This window comes from Martes martes, assembly GCF_963455335.1.
Source record: "Martes martes genome assembly, chromosome: 3".
Taxonomy (NCBI): Eukaryota; Metazoa; Chordata; class Mammalia; order Carnivora; family Mustelidae; genus Martes; species Martes martes.
Genome location: NC_137890.1, coordinates 54,894,496 through 54,916,550, shown reverse-complemented (window position 1 = coordinate 54,916,550; position 22,055 = coordinate 54,894,496). Strand labels below are relative to the sequence as shown.

Sequence of the window (22,055 nt, the reverse complement as noted above, 5' to 3'; positions counted from 1 at the left end):
TGGGTCTCACCCTCCCAGCCTTGGGGCTGACCACCCAGAGTGAGGTGGGACTCACTCCGGGACTCCTGGCCGCCTGTGCTCCTCACTAGGGCAGGGCTGGGTCCTAAAGTTGATTGATTTTCATAAAGAGGTCTCAGATATCTGTTCCCCACCAAGTCCTCAGGCAGACAAAGAGGACATAACAGCTAATCGAACCTTAACACACTTTATAGGTGCCTTTTCTGTGTTGAAAAAAGAACAAAGAAACCCCACAAAAAACCCTCAAAAGATCAAAAAAATTTAAAAAAGTAAAATGGGTGGAAAATCCAAGGTTATTAGAGCCTCCTGGGACTTCATTCTGGGCAAAAGCCCTGAAAGTAAATCTAGCTCTGGTTCCCCAAACACAGATTCCTGACCTTGTCCCAATCCTCTAGCCCAGTTCCCCACCTCCCCCACCTCCCCCCAACCCCACCTGGAGCTATGCTGGGGTTTTCTTCACTTTGGTATTCTCATGGTAGCCCACACATGGTATAAGGTTGAACAAAGACATTTATTTGTAAAACCAATTCCCAATGGAGGAGAGGTTGTATCCACAGAAAGTAAACTGGTGATCATTCAGAGACCACATGCATACATCAGTGAAACCAAGGGCCAAACCAGAAAACAGTGTGCTGCTGTGGACACCTGGGAGCTACCAATCTCGCCAACAGAAAAGCAAAATGTCCTTTCCGCTCCAGAACACGGATGTACCAAGATGTCCTGTGAGAAGGCAATTTGGTCTGACATCCACGATGAAGTGATCAGGGAACAATTGAGGGAGACTTTTTTTCTATTCTGTGTGGCTTGTTTGCTTCCCACAGATACCCGGCTAAAAGCTTAAGTGGTCCTCCGCCCTCCAGAGGGAGGGGCAGTGTCAAAGCCCCGGGCCTCCTCACATGCCCATCCTTATGCTCTGAATGATCTGAAAGATAGCTGAAAGAGGAAAACAAGACAGACAGCTCAGGTACCAGGCAGCACGCAGCCGGAAACCCCAGCCCACGGCGAGCCCCGCTCCTGCCGACCCCTGGGCCCTGGACGTGGGAGCATACAGCTGATTAGATATTTCCTAACAAGGAGTTAAGTTAACAAGAGGTCAGTGAACTTCTTTAAAAAGGCAGCCTGGCTGGGTCGGCTGATGGATGCCTCGGGGATTTAGGGATAACTCCTGCTAATTCCATCAGGAGCGAAGGCCAGAATTCCCTCAGGCACGGAGGGCTATGGCCCCCCTTCCCCAGAAGGGTTTGGTGGCCGCTGGGGAGAGGGGGACAGGGCTTTCCATACGGGCACTGCACTCATTTCACCATTTTACAGGTCAGTGAGGCTGCCTTTTCAAAACAGCAGCGACCTGGAAAACAAGCAGCCCCTGAGCTGGAAACGCAGGCCAGGTGCTGGGAGCAGATGTGCCAAGCACGGGCGGGGGGAGGCCCTGGCTGCCTGGAGCCCTCCGTGCAAGATCTTGGGGCTGCCTGCACATGTTCTGCAGGACAGCGAGCTCCCATCCTAGGCCACATTGGATTTATCCTGCGGGGTTGGGAGCCTGAAAGCCCGCAGAGGATTCCAGGCGCCCTCGCCTGTTTTGCTAAGAGCTGCTTCCTCAGCTCCCCGGGCCTGGTGCTAGCTCTCGCCATCACATGCGTCCCAGGAAAGTCAGGCCCAGCTTCTGTTCTACACCCTCTCCAGCCGGCAACGCCGGTCAGTCTTGAGGAGGCCAACGGGAATGAAGGACACGGCAGCTACCCTGGGTGGCAGGATTTTTTTTTTCTGAGACGAAGCTGGGTATCCTTTCCCTGAATCCTGTCTAAACACAGAATACACAGGAATGCAGCTGAGAGGCCGCAGGAAAACTGGCTCTCTGGAGCCCTCAGGAAACGAGCCGTTGGCATTTCATCATCTAACGTTAGTGAGCAGCACTGTGGGCCGAGGACTGTGCTTTGGGTGTACAAAGACCGAGCACACAGGGCCTTGGGCAATCTTTCTTGGACAGCTAGATTTGAAGGAGAGATAGAGCATGGATGCATTTTTTTTTTCTAAAAAACAAAAAGAAAAACAAAAAACCCAAACCCTGCACACATCATCACTATTCTCCTAAACTGGATTGTCCCCAAACATGACACAATGGTAATTTTTCATAAATGCTCCGTGTGACCCTAATGAAAAAGAGTCATTGATCCAACTTCACTGGAACAGTGCCGTGGAGTCTGAGCGAGGCGTTCCCGGGCTGTGCGCTGGGCTCTCATTTCTGCTTGTCTTCTTTGTTTCACTATGACGATCTCTGCTCACCTCTCTGGTGTCACAATACCAACCTGCGGTGGGCCCTCTTCCATTACGATGTTGCTACAGACCCAGTGGAACACGGAGGCTGTTAGAATTGAGTGGAAAATTAAAGCGAGCCCGCTCTGTGCGAAGGTCGGAAGGGCTCTTCTCCAGATACGGCGAAGGAGGGATTTCAATATTTAGTTCTGGTTGTGCTCAGAGGTCTGCTTGGCTGCTTCTGGGTTTGGGGACGCGTCTTGATGGGAGAAGTTGCTACCTGGGTGGGAAAGTACCTTACGGACATGGCGGGCAGGTCTGTCCTCCCCTCCCAAGGCTGACAGGGAATAAAAATTAAATAAATTAAATTTAAAAAAAAATTAAATAAATTCTTCCATCTTCCAGCTCAACAGAGTGCTGGGAGGCGACTGTAATATTCAACAATGTTAGGGAAAAACTGTTTACATCTACCATGCCTCATGTTTTGTTCTTGGGATCAGGGAAACATCCCGAATATTGACAAACAAGGTTGCAGTGGAATGTTAGGCTCAGATGGCACCAGGTCTTCACTGGAGAGCCGTGTGACTGGACGAATAATTTAACCTTTTGGCGTTTGTTTCCTCTTGGGCAAAACGAGGACCGTGGTGCTCGCTGTGCTGTTCTAGGGATTAGAGAATACGACACAGACGAAGCCTCCGCGTACATCGAGGACTCGGTGCATGGGGGTCGTTGCTAATATTCCCATTCCTACAGGAATGACTGCTTCTTCTCCACGGATGAGCAGGAAGCCGGGAGCTCAAGTGCCCAGGACTGCCTGCCGCTCTCTAGAGGTGCGCGCTTTGCGAAATTCCCGAATAGTTCTGAGCCCTGATTCCTCTATTTGTACACCTGTAGGTAATACGGATCTCAAAGCATTGCAAGGAATAAATATCATGACCTAAGCAAAAGAATCTGCCCATCCTAAAATGCTCAAAAATGTTATTTCTCCCTGAATTTTATCCTTAGACAAGAAATGTAGGTCGACAAATAGGAAACAGTCCGTGCTTTAAGTCTGTCATGCCCCATTCAGTTAATTCATGACTTCAAAAGTGTTGGGTAATGATAAAACCACCCAGTTCTGTTTAAGGACCGGCTGCACATTTCTCTAAAGACTCTCAGACAAAATCTTCTAGTTTCAGAGTCTCAATACTTGTATTAAAACTTACCAGTGACTGAATCTGCTTTAAGAACTTATTAAAGATCACTCCTGACCCTACTGAATCCATCCATTAACATGTGAGAATCTGATGGTCCTTCATAGAGTTACAGGTGACTCTGAAATTGAACCTGCTTGGAGAAATGACGTTGAATAAAGTTTATCTTAAGTTGCCATTTGCCTCCACCTCTAAGATAATGGAGAGATCGCTGTGTTTATTATTCCTTTTTCAGTTGTATTAATGTCTTTAAGAAGCCTTCGACATTCTATACCAATTACGGTAATTGTAGTTGTCTGTGGCTGCCAGTAATGACCCGCAGAGCAGCCCTGGGCTTCCAAGTGCTGACTTTGCGAGGCGGCGAACAGGAAGGGAGCCAACAGTGGGTTCAAAGTGGGAAAGGAAGTGGGGAGTCTGGACCCTGACAAGTTAATAACTTAACAGTGGGTGAACAAAGCTGAGAAAACAGCTGAGCAGGCTGTAGCAAAGGGGCTGTGGGTAAGCCAGACAGCAGGGAGGAGAGATGCCAAGAAAAGGAGGGAGGGCAGGCATTCCAGGTCAGGGCATCTGCCCTTGGGCAGGTCACTGAGGTTCAGAAAAACCCAGGCTGGAGCAGGAGCTGCAGAATCCCAGAGCCTCTGCCCTCTGCAGCCTGTTAGCTTCCTGGTCGTCAGTAAACTCAGATAGTCCCATCTCTTATTTTATTTAACCAGCCCCCTCGCAATGAAATCCTTAGGCTTTCGAATGCAAGCATCATTGATGCCCAATGATCACACAAACCAGAACAATCCTCCTGACTCCACATCTGCCAACAACAGGTGTCCTCTCTTCCACTCTACTACCTTTTCGAGAAAGCTGTTTACACTCACTCCCTTTCCTGACGTTCAATCCCCACCTCAATGCACGTCAGTGTAGCTTCTGCTCTCTTCAGTCCACTGAAATGTTTCTTGCTAAAGCCACAAATCTCCCTCCACCTCACTTAATCCAAAGGGCATTTCCACCTGCCTCTGGTCTTACTTCCCTAGTCGCCATTGTTGACCACTCCCTCCTTCACCCCTCTCTTTCCTTGGCCTCCATGACCCTATATTCTCCTGGCTTCTAGTTTTCTTCCTGCTCTTTGACTCTTCGCATGCCATGGGTTTCATAAGGGTCATTCTAACTCCACCTGACCAGTAAACGAGAATAATGATGTTCCTCCATGAGCATTCTGGCTTTCTTCTGTTCGTTACATTCTTTCTCCCTGGGCGACCTCACCCTGGCCCACAATTTTAGTTGGCACTTAGCTTTGGATGACTCATCTATGTACTGTACTGCCAGCTCTGACTTCTCAGAGCTCCGGACCCACACCTCCCACTATCTAATTGAGATCTACACATAGGTGGCTCAAAGACACTTCAAATGCAACAGAATCTTCTCATGTTCACCTCCCACCAACAGACTTGACATCATTATCTTCCATCTTGTATGTAAACCCAAAATTCCAGACTCCTCCTTAACACCCCCGCTGATCACCAAAGATCCATGCACTTGACCTAAGTATTTTGCAATTATGCACCTTTCTCTCCATGCCTCTGGAAACTACCCTAGTGCAAGTTACTGCCATCTTCCCCCAGACGCCTGCAATGCCCTCTAACTGGCCTACTCTTACTCCTCTTCAATCCTTGCTCCATACTGTAGCTAGAATTATTCTTTAAATGAAAACAAATAAGGTTGTGTCATCCCTGTGTTTAAAGTACATCAAAGCTTCTTATTGCCCAATCCTTGATGAGGCTTCCATGACCTGCGTATCCCGGCCCTATCAACCTGCTTGGGCACAACTTGTATTACTCTTCTCTGTCAGGGTAATCCCTCGTGTTTTCAAAAGCCCTCTGCTCTCACCACAGGGCCTTTGCAAATGCCATTTTTTCTGTCTGAAAGATTTCTCCTGCCCTGCCCTATGGCCGGGTTTTCCCTTCTAATCCAAAAGTTATTTCTGCAGGGAAGCCTTCTTTGACCATCAGAAGCAAGAATTCTCAAATTCACACTGTCATGGCTGAAATTTCATATATTTCAGCATGACTACTTGATGAACTCATCTTGCTTTCCCACTAGGCTGTAAGCTCCAGGAAAGCAGGGACCTTGATTTTTTTTAAAAGGTGTATTTATTTATTTGAGAGAAAGAGAATGTGAGTGAGGGAGGTAGGTATAGAGGGAAGAGACTATCTAAGCAGACTCCTGCTGAGCATGGAGCCCTACATGGGGCTCAATACCAGGATCCTAAGATCACGACCCAAGCCAAAACCAAGAGCTGGATGCTTAACCAACTCAGCCAACCAGGCACCCCGGGACTTGGATGATTTTGCTCCTGACTATATCTCTGGGCCTAGCTCAGCTCCAGGCACATAGCAGTTCCTCAGTAAATACTTACTGGAGGAGCAAAAGGTGAATAATTGCAAAGAACATGGAGGAAAACATGTATTAAAAATCTCTGGGGTGCTGGGTGGCTCAGTCGTTAAGCATCTGTCTTTGGCTCAGGTCATGATCCCAGGGTCCTGGGATCGAGCCCCACATCGGGCTCCCTGCTTCACGTGAAGCCTGTTCTCCCTCTCCCACTCTCCCTGCTTGTGTTTCTTCTCTGGCTGTGTCTCTCTGTCAAATAAATAAAATCTTAAAAATAAATCCTCAAACAATTATTTTGTGGACCAAGAGTCAACAGCAAACGACCACTTTTAAATTCCAATTTTGCAAGAGCTTAGTCTTTGGGAGGGAAGGAAAGTCATGAAAGACCATAAACTCCTTAAGTCCTGGGACTATGTCATCCCAACCTTCTCTTACCCTGGGGACTGACCTATCCCAGTAATTGGGAGTGCCAGAGGACATGGGGATGACAGGAAGGGATCCCCTAGGAAACCATCAGACAGCTAGACAAGTGGAAGACTGCCAGAAAGCTGCCTTCCTGACAAGTGGAAACTTAAGTAGGCCACTTTTATTGAAAATAAGGTTGATGAGAAGCGAGATCAAAAGAGTTACTGAGAAGAGAGATTGAGATGGCCCAGAAGAATATCATTTAAGAGGATAAGACAACTCTAGAAATGACATAATTCTGATTATTTTTCATTTAAAAATTAAAAAAAAAAAAGAGCTGGTAAGAAAAAGGACAGGTTCTGTAAGAGACAAGAAGAAAGGTCAAGAAATAAGACATTGCAAAGGTGGGTCATTAAGCTCTCAGGAAGGTTCAGCACAAAGGGAGTCAAAGGTAGGATACTATTCCCGATCACTTTACCAGTAGCTTCTCCAGAGATGGAGAAGAGGGAAGAGAGAGAAGTGCCTGGGATGCATGAGGGCAGAAAGGCACTATGGAAAGAAGGGATATTATTAGCAAAGAATGGGATGCCCTCTATCCCCAATAAAAAGGCAGACGGCAGAAATGCTCTTCTGAGCGGCAGACCATGCACAGACCCAAATGATCCATGGGACATAGGGCAGACGGTGGCACAGAACGAGGGAGGTCGCAGGTCACCTTGTGGGAGCCAGTGGCAGATGAGACATCTTTTCCAGAGTGTCCATCTCAGGTCCTGAGGCAGGAGTTCCTGAGCAGAGGAATGTCCTCAGTCCTTCTCCGGTGGTGAAACAGAAGGGCTCCTCCAGGCCTGCTCAGTCCCTCAAGCCTTCTGCTGGCCAGTCAGCCTCAGGGGATGTGACAGCCATTTTGGGTGTCACGGTTTTGAGATCGTTCTGGAGGTCTCCAGGAAAGGCCGGTATTTACTGGTCGACCTGCAGTCTGTCCTGGAGCAAGGTCCAGAAAAGGGTAAGGTGATCGGGTGACCGGTGGCCCAGTCAGCAAGCAGCCCATGGCTGGGTCAAGGTTTATCCATCTGGGAGCAGACCCAGGATGGCCATGCGTCTGGAACCTCTGGCAGGGAGAGTAGGACATGTTTTAACAGGAGTTGTTTTCAATATGCAGTTGCAGACTAAAGGTCTAAGGTTGGTGGAAAACTTCTACTTGGTAGTACTTGGGGAGAAGTGGTGAGAGAGAAGGCAGGCAGGGTAATGGGAAGTGGATGGGTTTAGAGTTCAGGTTTGGGTAATAGCTCCCTCATTCTTTAGCTGTGGGATATGGGCTGATCTCCTCCATAAGCCTCAGTTTCATGATCTGGAAAAATGAGCTCCATAGCCTTTTTGTAGGGATTATGGGACAAGAAGAAAAAGGTACACGTAAGGCCTTGTGTTGTAGTAAGTACTCAGGAAATGGTAGCCAAAACAGCTGTACGAACAGGTCCTCCTCACCCCCATCCTCTAGTTTATAAAGAATTCTTTCCAGAAATAGAGAAGAGGCTCGAGCTGTCCCAGCAAAGGTGACACCACCGACCTCTGACTGACGAACCTGTCCCCCACCTGTCCAGGGGGAGCTGGGTCTGCCACAGCTTCCTCAGGACCTCAGAGCTATCTATCCCCACACGAGTTTTCTTACCATAACCCAAGAAAGTCACTAGAAAGATCCAAATACTCTCTTTCTCTGTAAGCATTCAGAATCTTGGTCAGAACCTTACCCAGGAGGCCGAGAGGTGGGGAGACAGCGTGACCAAGGGTCATCGACATAATGACAATAGCAACAAGCTCCTAAGGTCCTAAGAGTGAGAGACCATCCCCACGTCTTTTAAGAATGAGAGAAACAAGGCTTAGCATGGGTGGAAGTTGGGCAAGGCCACACAGCTAGTAGGTGGCAGAGCCAGGTTTCAAATTCAGGGAGCCTGGCCCCAGAGCCCGCACATACACAGCTTGGCCCTTTCCCTCCTCCATACCGTTCTTAACAAAAGCCGCCCATTCTAGGGAGGGTGGGGGTGCTGGGTCTTCCAGAAACAGAGAGGCCTTATGTCAAGGGAGATGGTTGGACCATCTGGAACATGAAGCTTGGGGAATAGGAGGGGTTCAGGCCCAGCTACGAACATCTCAGGGAAGCCCTTCTTCACATCTGTTCTGAGGAGGCTGTCCTGAAAAACGGCCCTGTTTGTGACACGCTCTCACCTCCTCCTCCCCTGAGCCCCCAGCAGGCAGAATCCCTGGAGGATTCAGGAGAGTGTAATCTGTTAAGTGACAGACAAAGGGAATGTCGCTGCCCACACACAGTGTGGCGACTCACAGTTCACGTGCCCGATCAACCTAGCAGGCCCTCTCCTGAGAGGCATTAGCTCTGTCATGAGAGGCCAACTCTGGGCCAGAGCAGTTTCCTAGCTGATATGCAAAGAGGGTCCAGATGTCTATTTCCTTCCTGGGATGGAAAAATCAGAATATCCAGCAACACAAGAGGTACTCCATACACACACACACACACACACACACAGTCACACACGTTCACAAATGCACACACAAACACACTCACACGCACACACAGGTCCCACTTCGACCAGAACAGCTACTTGTTCATTTATTTCCCTCAAACATTTGAACAGAGTTCAGCTGCTCTTTTTTTTTAAAGGCTAAAAACCACTAGTCTAAATGTTTTCCTCTTCAAATATGCTTATTTTTTTCTGGTTATAAAAGTAATACATGCTCACTGACAAAACTGGGAAATAGAGAAAAGTCCGAAGGAAAGAGCAGTCATTGGTTAACCCTATTCCTCCAGAGGTTTCCCTTTGATGGGGGATATAAGCTCATCAGTTTCGAGAAGACTCAGGCTTCCGTAGCCATTAAAATTCTCATAATCTCTAATTAGGAAATGAATATCAGGCTTGGCCAGAGTGAGAGGAATAAAATTGAAATTAGGAATACGTGAGGGAGAAATAGTCTGAGGGAGGAACCGGGGCAAGGCTGGTACATAAGAGTTTCCCCCTGGCAATCAAGGGATCGTGGGAATGAGACGACGCCTCCAAGAATCCACCGGAAACCTCAGTGAGGGGAAAGGATGCGGAAGGGTACGGCCATGTTGCAAAGAGTGCCGCCTCAGACTGCTGCTGTCAATGTCCAGTTTCACTCCAGGGCTCGGAAAAGGTAAATAATGCCTCAGGATCGCAAGATACGTGTCTATGCTGACTCACCAACCAAATTGTCTGAACAGCCAACAAGTTAAGGACAAGACCTAATTTCACCGAATCCAGGAGGAATTCTAGTCAAAGAGGAAAGCTGAAAATGCCAAGACGGTTGGGTTGTCCTGTCAACACCGTGGCCCGAACGTTAGCAAAAGCCTTGGCCAGGGATGGCAAAGATGAACACGGGACCCTGCTGTCACCTCCTGGTTTAGGGCGGATGTGATTGGTCACCTGCGGCATACCTTCCCCAGAGCTCGGCTGTGGCCTCCCAAGCCTTCCCCATCAGGCTCTTGAAGTTGCTGAGGACAAAGAGGAGAGGAAAACCCTGGAGGCCTGGGCTGGAGGCCTCAGGCAGGGGTGACTAGCTTCATTAGTGCTCTGGGACAGGACGTCAGGACCGCAAGTGTCTCCCAGAGATAGCTGTTGGCCCATCTGGGTGACAACATCTCTGCCGCCTCCGACAGACATTCTGGGTCACGTTTGTCTCTGAGTCTCCAGATAACAACAAGCACTCCGCAGAACCTATCACACGGTTCTCAAGGAGGCAGGTTTGCCACTGGGGACCAGGACAGCCAGGACGAGCTGCTTATCTGGAAAGAGCCCCACCGCCTGTAGAAATGCAAGATAATGTTTTTATAAACCAGGGAGAGAAAAACACAGTGAAGTCTCCAAGCGAGGGAGGGGCCTGAATCCTCCGGGCTTCTGTGTGCATCTGGGGTCCTTGGAAATCAAGGAAATACAAATGCCACCAGTTTAAAAGGCCCAAGCCAAACCAAGTCCCAGGCCGAGACTTAAACGAGAAAAGTTTCTGGCTTATTCGGAATCACCCTCAGAGGAGACTCAAAACAGGTATTCAGCTGAGAAACGGGTTTTAGATTTCTAACAGAATGTATATAATACGAATAACAATAGTTACCAAATTAAACAAAACAAAAGACAGCATGGCCTGAGATGTCCAATGTGGAGAATACGGTGTCTCAAAAGAACACACCGTTCCCAAAGCTTTTGTGTCTCACAAAGAAAACTCCGTAGAGCAAAACAGTGGTGCATTCAGGTTGGGTTAAGGAAATGCAACTTACGTTTTATTTCTGATATGCAACTTAAAGGACAAACCCCTATTCATTGATTTCTGCACGTGGGGGGCTTCCCTTTTCCTTCCCTTTTCCTGTGTGGGCAGGTCTGAAAGATTCTGATGCTTTATTATCAGAAGAGAGTCTCATGGACCCGGGGGGTTATCAGTTAAATTGCTGACACTCATCCTTGGAGTGGAGGGGGAGGGCCTGTTGCTTTGTGAAAGATCAAGACGGATGCGAGGGGCTGAGCCTGGAAGGAGCAAAGGCAAATGGAAGCCAAATACCACCCCCTCCAACCCCCGGTGGCATAACCAGTCCTAACTGTAGCACCACCGTTCTCCATGAGGGCTTCCGTGAGGGCACTGTTGGAAGCTGCAGGATTCAAGCTTGCTAGGGGTGGAGGGCTGCTAGGATCCCTCTCGGATCACAAAGGAAATCGATAGGGACAGTAAATCACGTGTCCAAGGTTGTCCAGCTGATAGCGAATCTCGGCTTTGAACCTACATCTGGCACATTCCAGAACTATCCCCCCTCTCCAAGGCCTCTTAACCTCTTAGCCTGTTACCGCCAATTGGTCAGGTTTCAAAGAAGTGTCTTGCCCAAGAGTCCTTTTGCAATCATGGAAAGTGGAAATCTACTTACTCTGAAGGGGGTGTATTTAGAGAGCTTCCTCCAACTCAGGTCCATGGGACAATGTATTAGGGTTTCCAACCCGGGGCCTGGGCTCAGGGTAGCCCCAGGAGGTCTGGCGCTCTTATCTGGTTTCCTAGTGAGGGGGTGGGCGTTCGCTGGGTGCATGTTCTTGCCGGGGGTCTCTGTGCGTCTGCACTCCGTACCCTCCCCACTTTACTGATTCTCCCCCCCCCCCCCCCCCCCCGCCTTCCTTTCCCTTATCTTGCTCTTATCAGCACGGCAGGCACGAAAAGCATGTGTGGAGAATGAGGAAGGCCACAGCAAAGAAGCCGAGAAGCAAGGGGTCAGGACTCCCCATAGTTAAGGGGCCCGGTAACCCCCTGGAGGTTTGGGAACTTGTTTTTCCACATAAAATGGAGTAAGGGTGGCCAATAAGAGACCATATACTTCAATGCCAACATTTTCCCAGTCTGGATCCTTTCCCACAATCTAGCTAAGAAAGCAGAGAAGATGTGCATTCCTGATGATTCGCCTGACCCGAATATTTACCCATCCTAGGTACGCCGACACTATTTCTAAAAAGAACACTTTGCCCAACCAATCATTGATAGAAAAACGGGTTAACAGAGTGAGGTAATGCGAGCGAGTCTTTCAAGAGAATCAGATCCATGATCCACACCTTCATTAATCTTCGAATATTCCATAAGTTTCCTGTGTAAAAACAGACACACTATGAACCACCAGCCACGTGGATTCAGAGACAACAGTGACCAGGAACTCCAATGACCCCCATCCCCAAGGAGGCTCAGGACATGAAGCAGAGGAGCTGACTGGCTGCACCTGGGGCAGAAACCGCCCTCCTTCACACACTCCAGAGAACATGCCGGCCCTGGAACCCTCGGAAGGAGAAACTCAAGAGGGACGGGAGGTTCTGCAAGATGATCGGAATCGTGACTCGTCCCAGGGAGGTGGCCACAGGGATAGATCTGGAGGAGTTATTGTGCTTTTCATGACATGTTTGGCTAGCGAAGGACACGTGCCAAGATAGAAGGAAGGGCACGGTACCAAGGACAAGTTGAGAGGAGTGACACATTTCTGTGAGAACAGCGCCCGGCTTGAGCTATGGCTTGCAAAAAAAAAAAAAAAAAAAAAAAAAAAGCTAAAGTTAGCAAAAAAAAAAAAAAAAGGTGGTGGTAGTGGATGATTCCTAGTTAAAATTTAAAAAGAGATGAGGCCCCTGACTTAGGGATCATGGTAGCATGTTAACGGAGCACAGAGAAAGCAAGGTGACCCAACTCCTGACTAGGAGAGCAGGAGTCTGAAGGGGGGCGGGGGCAGGGCCTGTGTCCTCTCAGTAGCTTGAAATCCGCATCTCCCGGCCCTGCAGGCTCCCATCCCAGGCCCCTGCACAAACCCACAGAAAGGATCACAGAGCCAATGTATTTAATCCCTGGAAAAACGTATGGAGGCTGGGAAAACTCCAAAAGATTGTTGTCAGCAGATGTCCCAATTTACCCGGGGGGAAAAAGACACCGTTCCCACTATACAGACCGAGAGCCTGGCAAGACTGTAATTAAAATGTAATTTAGAGAAGGTTTTTAAGCCCTTCGAAAAGGATGGGTATTGAGAACCAACATGGGTTTGAGAAAAACAGACCAAATCACTCTATTGACCAAATCACCTCCCCCCCCGCCCCTCACAAGCTAGCTAACGGCTGAAGCAGTTCATGTGTATCTTGACATCAAAAAAGAAAACAGTATTGGCTCTGGATCTGTTTAGTCCCTGAGAACCCCGGCTGCGGGATGACTGGGCTCGTGGATCCCTACGACTGGGCTTTGGCCCTTCTTGAGCCCGGCAATACCGTCTCAAGCTATTTTGTCCTTCAGTGCTCAGAGCAAATGGTCCCTCCTCTGGGAAACTTTCCCCTCTGCCCGGGGTGATTTAGAAGTCCCCACTGTAGTCTGGTTGTGTGTGTTCTCCTGCACTCACAGGTTGGAATCCTAATGTCTAATGGGACGGCCATAGAAGCTAGGGGATTTAGCGGGTGACTGGGTCATGAGGGGGGCGGCCCCATGAATGGGATCAATGCTGTCATGAAAGACACCCCACGGAGCTCCCTCATCCTCTTGCCATGCGAGGATCGCACAGGAAGATACAAGGAGAAGTGACCCTCACTCGGCCACACGGGCACCCCGGTCTGACTTCCTACCTCCAGGACGTGAGCATTATGTTCCGCTCCTTACCAACCACCTAGCCCATGGTGTTTTGTCACAGCAGTCCACACAGACGGAGACAGTCCCTTATCCGTGCCCGCCAAGCACACTGGGCACTCCACTATCACAGCACTCAGCCCCCAGGTACAACAAACGGCTTCCTTATCTCCCCCCCACCCCGCTCAGTGCCTGCAGCCTCCCAGAGGCATCCGTGTTCCCAGAGCCTGGCACTGTGCCAGGCCCACAGGGGACCCCCACCACACGGTGACGGTTTGCACGAGTTTTGCTGAGAGACTCAAGGTCAATCTGAAGGGAGTTTTCTCTAACTGTGTTCTGTGGGTTTCGCCATGTCTACACTTTTATCAGTGACTTGGAGGAATAGCATGTTTTCAGAGACTGTAAAGCCGCCCAGGAAAGAGGATTAGATTAAAAAGAGGCTCAAGGTTCAAGATTGAGCAACGTACAGACTGGCCATAAAGCCTGAAAATGGAGATTGCCTTTTTATATAGATTTACTTTTCTTGGTATTTGTGCGGCACGCTTTGTTTGTTCCGTTTTGGGGTGAAAATCAGAGACAGATCATCGGAGGTGATGTGTAACAGAGGAATAGGCAGGCAGCTGATGGAAACATGGCATCAATGCACCGAATTCCTTGCAGTTTTCTACACTACTCTGAACTACATGTTGCTGATGAAGGTGATACACTGACCATATCGTGTAATGTCATGGACCAAATCATGCATTGTAAGATCGGCAAGCCGTTTATGATATCTGTTCTTCTATATTTCTAGACTTGGTGGCTACTCTGTAGAAAGACAACTGACAACCGACAATAAAATTTTAATAGAAATACTCATGAAGCTTTGTATGAGGTGTCAGAGAAGTCAGCTGGGTATCTACAGTAGGGGGCATATCTGGCTTCATTCACCATCCACATGTCCATGAGTCCATCCAACCACACTGAGCACACACTGTGTGCTAGATTCTTACAAGAACATACTATTTCCTGGAAAAAAAAAACACTGCCTTCCCTGAGCTTATGTCCCAGTAGCAGAAAATGGATAACAAATAAGCAAATGAAATAATTTCATATGTTGATGCGGACCACGAGTGCAATAAAGCAATGTGTGATGGGGATAAGGGACACCTTGGATCAGGGAGAGGTGTGGAGATGCGTTTCTGAGCTTGCAGGACGTTTATATAAAGAAGAGTCTGGTGGCGCTAGGTGGGTCATTAGCTCGATGTGAATCTAGGATGTGCTGTGACTGTTGAAAATGAAACAAAGCTCAGGTCATATTGATAGAAGCGGAGTGATGGGATCAAGGGCAGTGACAACCCTCCTGCCTCTATAGCAGTCACACCATTTCTAGACCCACTTCTGCAGCTGCAAATGCTCTGTATGAGCTCTGTAAGGTAGTCATGGAGTGTATCCAGAAGAGGGGTCCAGAAACCACATCTTATGCGGCGAGCCTGGGAGAAGTAGGGGACTTCAGCTTGCAGACTTTAAACTTATCTTTAAAATATCTGAAGATTCAAGATGTTCGGAAGACAATGAGGCCATGCCTTATGGTTTTAGGAGTTCACACCTGAACTATTGAGAAGACAGCACAGTGTAGCTCAAAAGAGGGGAGATACCTCTAACAGAATTAGAGCTATACAGAAATGGGATAGGCTTTTTGAAGAGGTGAGCCCTCTACCTCACAAGTATTCTAGCAGAGGTTGGGTAACCTCTGTTAAAGATGAGGGATCCCCATGTTGGGTAAAGGATTCCCTTCGAGTCACATTGCTGGGAATGGGATACAGTTTTGTTTCTTTAAGATCTTGGGAACCTCAGAAGGCCTGCCTCATTAGAAGTGACCTCACTTCTCCTCACTTAGCACTATTTTCGAGACCCTACCATTGGTGACCAGGAATTACAAGACTCCCAATAACAGAATTCAGCTAGAAACAAATGCATGATCCTTTGTTCAAACCTCTCCTCTGTGTGTGTGTGTGTGTGTGTGTGTGTGTGTGTTTGCACATGAGCGTAAGCAAAGTTCTCTGAACTTACCACCTTCCAGTACGAGGGGAATGTATGTTGAGGCGCAGGTCAAAGGCTCAGTTCTATTTAGGAGCTCTGTGGCATTTCCTCTTAAGGAGAAGGCCTCTCCCTTTCTCTGGAATCTGGATCTATCTCAGGCAGACAGGTGCTCCTGTTCTAACTGCCCTTTTTAGGCTATGCTTCCACACAAAGGTTTAACTGAACTCTACAGTGTTTACAGCCAACTTAATGGCTCAGTGTAATCATTTTATGATTATGATTTGATAGTATATCAATTCTGTCTCTACTCGTATTTGCTCTGCTAGACTAGAGACCAAATCAAACCCCACTGAGAGGAAGGCTTCAGTCAGTGATTAACTTGAATCCCAGGCCAATATACTTTTTTGTCGATTTACTTGTGAAGTGTGTTTTTGAAGGACAGAGCAGAACATGGGCTGTGAGGTCAGCGAAAAACCCATACCTGAGCCACAGACAACAAAAACAAACAGTGCCAACAGCCATGGTCCCACGGGGTATTTCTCTTCTTGCGGCCTCTGAAAGGGAATGGAAGGAAGGTTAGGTTCGTTGATTCAGGAAACATTTGTGGGGTATTACCAGACACCACTAAAGGCTGAGACGACTCACATTGAGAGAGACAGATCCAATCTCAATGCCCAGTGGGTGGACACAGATGAAGAAATTCAACTGTAAAGGGTCCAGATAGGTATGAAAAGATTCATCATGACCTTACTTATGCTCCTGTAACTCAGTGAATGTGGTGGGCTTAGCTGTTCCTGGGACAGATGGGGTAAAAATACACAAAACAACTGAGTGATTCAGGAGCCCCAAATGATGCTACGACAAATTGCTTCCATGTGTGGAAGGCATACTCTACGCCAGGCTCTCTCCCAGGCAATCTACAACCCCTGTTTCCACCACCCACAACGCGGTACAAGGCGAATTATCATCTTCAATTTGTAGTTGGGAAATGGACCCCCAAAGTTTGAGAACTTGAGCAAGGGCTGGGATTTAGGTCTGCCCCATTAGAGAACCTGGGTGTTTTCCATTAATGGAGTCATCTTTAATTCCCCGCATCTGTGGATTCCAAGTAAGGTCACAGAACAGCCATTTTCTCAGAACCTTCTACGTGCCAAAAAAAGTTGGCAAGTCGGTGCCGTGGAAATCCTTGGAAAGGCAGAAGCACCCCAGCAACCATGAGTGGATATGCAAAGCAAGCAGCATTTTGTAATAAAGCTCCCAAACCTCAGCAAAGCTTTCTTGTTGGTGAAATCTCCACATTCCTGGGGAGCAGAAGGGCACCACGGTGCCCACACGAACCCAGAGCCCTGCATAGCTCCTGCTCCCCTCCAACTAACAGCACAGACGTATTAAGAACCACCATCCACAACCCCTCCCGGTCTATTGGCAGGTTGGGTTTGGTCCTTACAATCAAATCAGTCAATGGAAAAGCTATTTTTGGGGAGAAGCATCCAAAAAAAGGTGGTGAATTTCTCAAATAAAAAGGGAGAAGTTGGAGTGAAAAAAAATGGAATAATTCACTAATGCTTCCTCACATGGGTGAGCCAGAAACAATCTATCACCAGTAAGTTAGAGAACTCATTTTGTTATAGATAAGGCAACAGTCCTTTGGTTCCCAGCTTACCCGTTCCATTCTGAGAGCCTCCTGTCCTCTACCTCGAGTGGGCTCACTGACCACTTGCATATTGCCATGTACTTTTTCTTGTCAGTGTCTAGTGTGCATCTGTTTATTCTCGTGATCATGTGTGTACTATCTGCCTCTCCGCCAGACCGTGGGCTCACGAGGGCAGCCACCGTGTCTCTTCCCTGTTGCAACACACAGCAATGCCTGGCCCAGGACTAAAACATAGAAGGTGCTCAAGCAGTGTTCATTGAAGAATGAATAAGCACACGAACTTCATTAAATATGATTTCATAGGTCAAGTAGAGTAGAGACAGGGTCTAGGAAGGCTATTGTCGTTTTTTATAAATACCTCCTAACCGGTGATAGGGTTGTCCCTGCAGCTCTCTTACTAGAGAAGTGTAGGTTAAAGTGCTAATGGCCAGTGGGCTCTAAAAAATGAAAACCCCTCAATTTGTGTCCTTGACAAGCTTGTATCTAGCACCGCTCTTGCAGGAAAGAAAGATGCTGCAAGGGAATGGCAGCTGCTCTTGACCACACAAGGACAAAAATCAGTCTTATCCAGCTGCATAACTTTATCCAGAGCTGTTACTGTATCATTCTTTGGCCCTTAATACCAGATCAAGGGCATATCAAGTAAATAATCAAGATACTAACTGAAGTTACCTGAACAGACTGTGGCACTTACCCTCCCCACCATCTTCACTAACGCCCTAACAATCTGTCACAGTTGACCAGAAACCATAGCTCTGTTGCTGTCATCCCACCGAGGCCGTATAAAAAGTTCATTTCGCTCTAACTCCAGTAAAGCCAACAAGTGAATTCCGGAGCCTCTCAATGAATGACTGGTCTAGCGTGGATACCAAATGGAGTCCATTATTATTCCTCTGCAGAAAAACACAAATTATCAACATGCAGAGCTTGGACTACACAACACAAAAATCTGTTGGATGACATTTTCCAGTGAATCAATATTATTTGGGGGACTCGCAGAGCTCAAGAACGGCAATATATCCTTTTTCTGAGAGCTTTAAGTTCCTCTTTTTTGGAAGCAGTACCCGGCACAATACCATTGGGGCAATGCACCTACGGCTCAATCTGTCGCTGGGAAAGGTAAGAAGAGCAGTAGAATCCTGCAAATGACATTGTTCATTTCAAGCAGGAGTTTGCAACTTCCTGAGGCTTTGGAATGTCAGGGGCTGGCTTTCCCTGTGCTTATAACCAGCAGGGTAACTCTGAATTCTGAAATTTACATCCCCCTTGGTTCTGAAAAAGTTGCTACCATGTAATCACAAAACGATTATTCTATTATTCCGTGTAATCACAAAACGATTATTCTATTTCTTTGTTTCTTGGATTTATCTGCTATCTGGGAGAATAATATTCATGCCATAGCTATTAGCTAAGGAAATACTGTAACATTTGCAAACAACTGAAAGGATTTATTTCTGAATGATGATTCTGCATGTTCAGTTAGAATCTGTTCACATGTTCCCCAATCGCATCCCGAACAGGTTATCCCTTGCAAGTTACTTCTTTCAAAGTATAATTGTGTTTGACCTGCAATTAGGAAAATGAGATTTAGGATTTAGAGTATTTCCTTTTGAAAGAAAATTTCATTTTTCTTTTTGGATGCTGGTCTGTTTACAATAAAGGCAACGAAAGAGCCCTTCTAACCACCTGAAGATAAACAGAGATTGTGGCTTGGTTTGGAAAACTTTCATTACACATGTAATAGGGCCGTTTGGACACCCCCACCCCAGATGCCAGGCACTTTTGAAGGGCCCACTCCATGGTCTATCAGAACCTATTAAAATTCATTCACATCATAGATTAAAGAAATCTGAATGTAGCTCTGAAAGTTTACTTCAGTGAAAATGGGGGTAAGTACATTTTCTAGATATTTAAACATTGTCCTGCAATTTTAAATCTTCTTATTTTGAAGACAGTAACTTTCTCTTTCCCCCAGTTCTCAAACACTTTCCAATGGTCTTGAAAAGCTCGAGGTGGCAGTCGTTGAGATTACCAAGCCTAATGGATACATTGGCTTTGCAAGCCAGTTCCAGAATTGCTACTTTTGCAGGCCATACTTGTCAACCTTCAGTTAATAACTTTCTTAATTCTTTGTTTCTTAGTTCATTAAAGAGAACCATGGAACCAGAGATTTTTCAGCACATCCGCTAATCTGTATGGTATCTAGGACAAAGTGATCTCCTAGGGATATAAAACCCTAAGTGGTTTAACATCAATTAAAATTTGTTTTTCAAGGTCAATTGGGACAGCAAGATTTGTTTTTTTGAGTAAAAACAAATAGGAAAAAGAGATCTAGGTGAAAAGTGTTTTTGATTCAATGGTGTAATTGCATTTTATTGCTCAGTCACACCTAAACGATCTAACACCCAGAGAATTTCAAGCATAACTTTAAGTCTACAGTACTGCTTGGTTTTGTAGGAATTCTGCTGTGATGATTGCAGCTCCAGCTTTTTGCTCAGTTACAAACTAGCATCATTTCTTTGGCTAAAAGGAATTGCCTCATCAGGTCTGCAAGCTTTTCCAGCCAAACCCCAAGCTTCAGCTGGACTTTGCTTAAGTGTCTAGGATAATAGATTCCAGGTGCCTTGGCTCATAGACTTGGAGACCAACACTGCCCAACAACTCATCCCAGGCATGCCTCTGAGTATCCAAAATCACGGGCCTGGCATTTTCTCTTGAAGATCTTCTGCTTTGCTAAAAGAAAACCCAGTATGTAAGGCCCAGATTTTACTTTAGACTCCAGTGATAAAACCTTTAGTCTATTCTCCAGAGTTCTGGATCATACCATCAGGACCTGCCAGAGGTCACAGGGTGAGATAGAGTAATGTTGCATTTAAACTTCATTCTGGTGGTGAGAGGCCTCACTAGGGAAGGGGCAAAGGAGAGAAAGGAGGGTGGAGGGAAACATGGGTCTGAACCTCATTTCCCACTTTGAGCCCTTCCAACTTATACAGCCCCATTACAAAGGGGCTGGAGAGAAAACCTCACCGTGGTGGGTGTCTGTTGAGGGTGGAGGGCAGGGGTCAAAGCCTGGAAGGAGGTGATGATCAATGGCCTCCATTTACTCATTCATTCATTCATTCATTCACCAAACGTTCTAGCACCTACTTCCGGGGCCCATGTCACGCAGTTGGTTTAACTATTCCTTAGGGATGTGACTTTCCGTTTTTCCCCACAGACAAAGGCCCCATTCTTTCCTGGGGAGGCTCTTGCGAGCCTCGGTGGTAACCCCAGCAGCCACTCCCCAAGGGGTCCATCACCACCCCGGCCCTCGCCGCCCGCAAGAGCAGCGCGAGGTCCTCGCTTCCCAGAGCCCGGCTCTCAGCGCCCACGCTGCGGGACGCTGAGGGAGAGGCGGGCCGGGGCCGGGAAGCGAGGAGCAGGGAGGCCCGGCCCGGTGCCCGCCACCCGCCCTGCCGGCCCCGCCCCGCCCCAGCCCGCCCTGCCCCGCTCGGCCCCGCTCAGCCCGGTCGGCGCCGCCCCCGCCTTACCAGGGTTTTGGCTACGTTCCCCCTCTGGGTGATGTTTTTGCTGTGCTTCTCGTTGGCCATCCGGATCCGCTGTTTGGCCACCATGGCTTGGGCGCTAGGAAACGCTCTCCACTCCTACCTGCAAGAATCCCCTCGCGTTAGCCCCCCGACAGGGCCGCGCGCGTCCCGCCCGCTGCGGGCGCTGCAGGTGGCAAGGCGCGGCCCCCGAGCCCCGCGCACCCCGCTCCCCTGCCCCCAACGAGCCGGCTCCAGAGAGAGGCCAGAGCCCGGACGGAAGTAATCTTTCATCTCAGGAAACCCTTTCCTACTTCCTCGCCATCCTTCCGGTCCCCCCTGCTACCTAACCAGCGCGGCCCCGAGGCTGGCGCTGCCGCGCGTCCTCCCCGCACTGGGCGGCCGGAGCGCAGCACGCGGAGCCGCTCGGCCCGGGCCCCTGACGCCGGGTCGGGAGCCAGCGGCCGAACGCGGCGGGGCCCAGGGTTCCGGCGGTCCCCGGCCTTGTGCGCTCATAGGGGCGGGGGCGCCACTGCTCGGGGGCTCCGGGACCGGGAACCCACCGAGGCCCGGGGCCCAGACTGGGGTGGCCGCGCTCTAAGCCAGGTCGGGCGGGCTCCCCCGCACCGCTGACCCCTGCCCGAGAGCTGCCCTGGAGGCAGCGGCTGGCGGGCGTGGCGGGGGGGTGGGGTCCTCAAAAGGCAAACAGAACCAGGGAAAGGCTGGGCCCATGCTCTTGGGGGACGGGCCAAAGAAACTCCCCTTCAGGTGTCTGGGGAAGGGCCCTGCTCCAGGGAAGCCCAGTGCCCGACCTTTCTTAAGTATTGCAGAAAGGGCGGGAACTCCCAGAGGATGGGGAGGAGTGCGTGTGAAGCTGGAGTTGGGGTAGGTCATCTTGGCCGTGGTAGCTGAGGGGGTTACGTGCAGTGCAGGACTGCCAGCCAGACATCTGAGTGAAAGGTGGAGGAAGGTCGCACCCTGCAGCCCAGCCTGATTTGGCGGTCACTACCTTAAGTTGGGCGGCCTTGACCTGCTTTGGCTAAGTACCTGCCTAGGGCAGTTTGACCCTCCTGCAGCCACCCTTGTCCCGAGGGATGGGATGTGAACTGGCCTTTCCTTGCACTAGAGGGATAAAGACTGGAGAGTATGCATCTCACCGGCTAGTATCAAGACCCTACAGATCACTTCTTCTAGGGCAGGGGGGAAAGGGGTTCAGTCCCTCACTTTTCCTTGTGCTGCATGACTTGAAGTGAGTTCTTAGTAACTCAGAAGGGCTGAGAAGACAAAGGGAAACATCAGCCTGGGAGATCTGGGGCAGTGGGAATCAGCGGGGAAGACCTGGGGTATTAGACTTCCTCTGGCTCCCACACCCCAGTCCTTCCCTTGCCCACATCTGTAGGGTTCTGTGTGGATAGAATTTCCTGATGTCAGTAGGAATTTAGAGAGGCTCTTTCTTTCTTTTTAAGGGTTCTT

The 22,055-nt window shown here is 48.7% G+C and overlaps 1 protein-coding gene across 4 annotated transcripts; it reads right to left on the bottom strand.

The window, feature by feature from the left end:
* Positions 1-511: 511 nt before the first annotated feature.
* SERP2 (stress associated endoplasmic reticulum protein family member 2) lies at positions 512-21,374 on the bottom strand. Of its 4 annotated transcripts, none has more exons than XM_080799505.1 (4): positions 21,146-21,374; positions 20,589-20,706; positions 15,886-15,958; positions 512-951 (listed from the first exon to the last, which is right to left on the bottom strand). In XM_080799505.1, the coding sequence occupies exons 2-4, from the start codon at positions 20,670-20,672 to the stop codon at positions 911-913; spliced, it is 198 nt and encodes a 65-aa protein (XP_080655631.1). In that variant the 5' UTR covers positions 20,673-20,706; positions 21,146-21,374; the 3' UTR covers positions 512-910. The 4 variants fall into 4 exon arrangements, with proteins under 4 accessions (XP_080655631.1, XP_080655630.1, XP_080655628.1 ...); XM_080799502.1 differs by lacking the exon at positions 512-951 and adding an exon at positions 3,029-3,156 and having other exon boundaries at positions 21,146-21,223; XM_080799504.1 differs by lacking the exon at positions 21,146-21,374 and having other exon boundaries at positions 20,589-20,879.
* Positions 21,375-22,055: the final 681 nt, after the last annotated feature.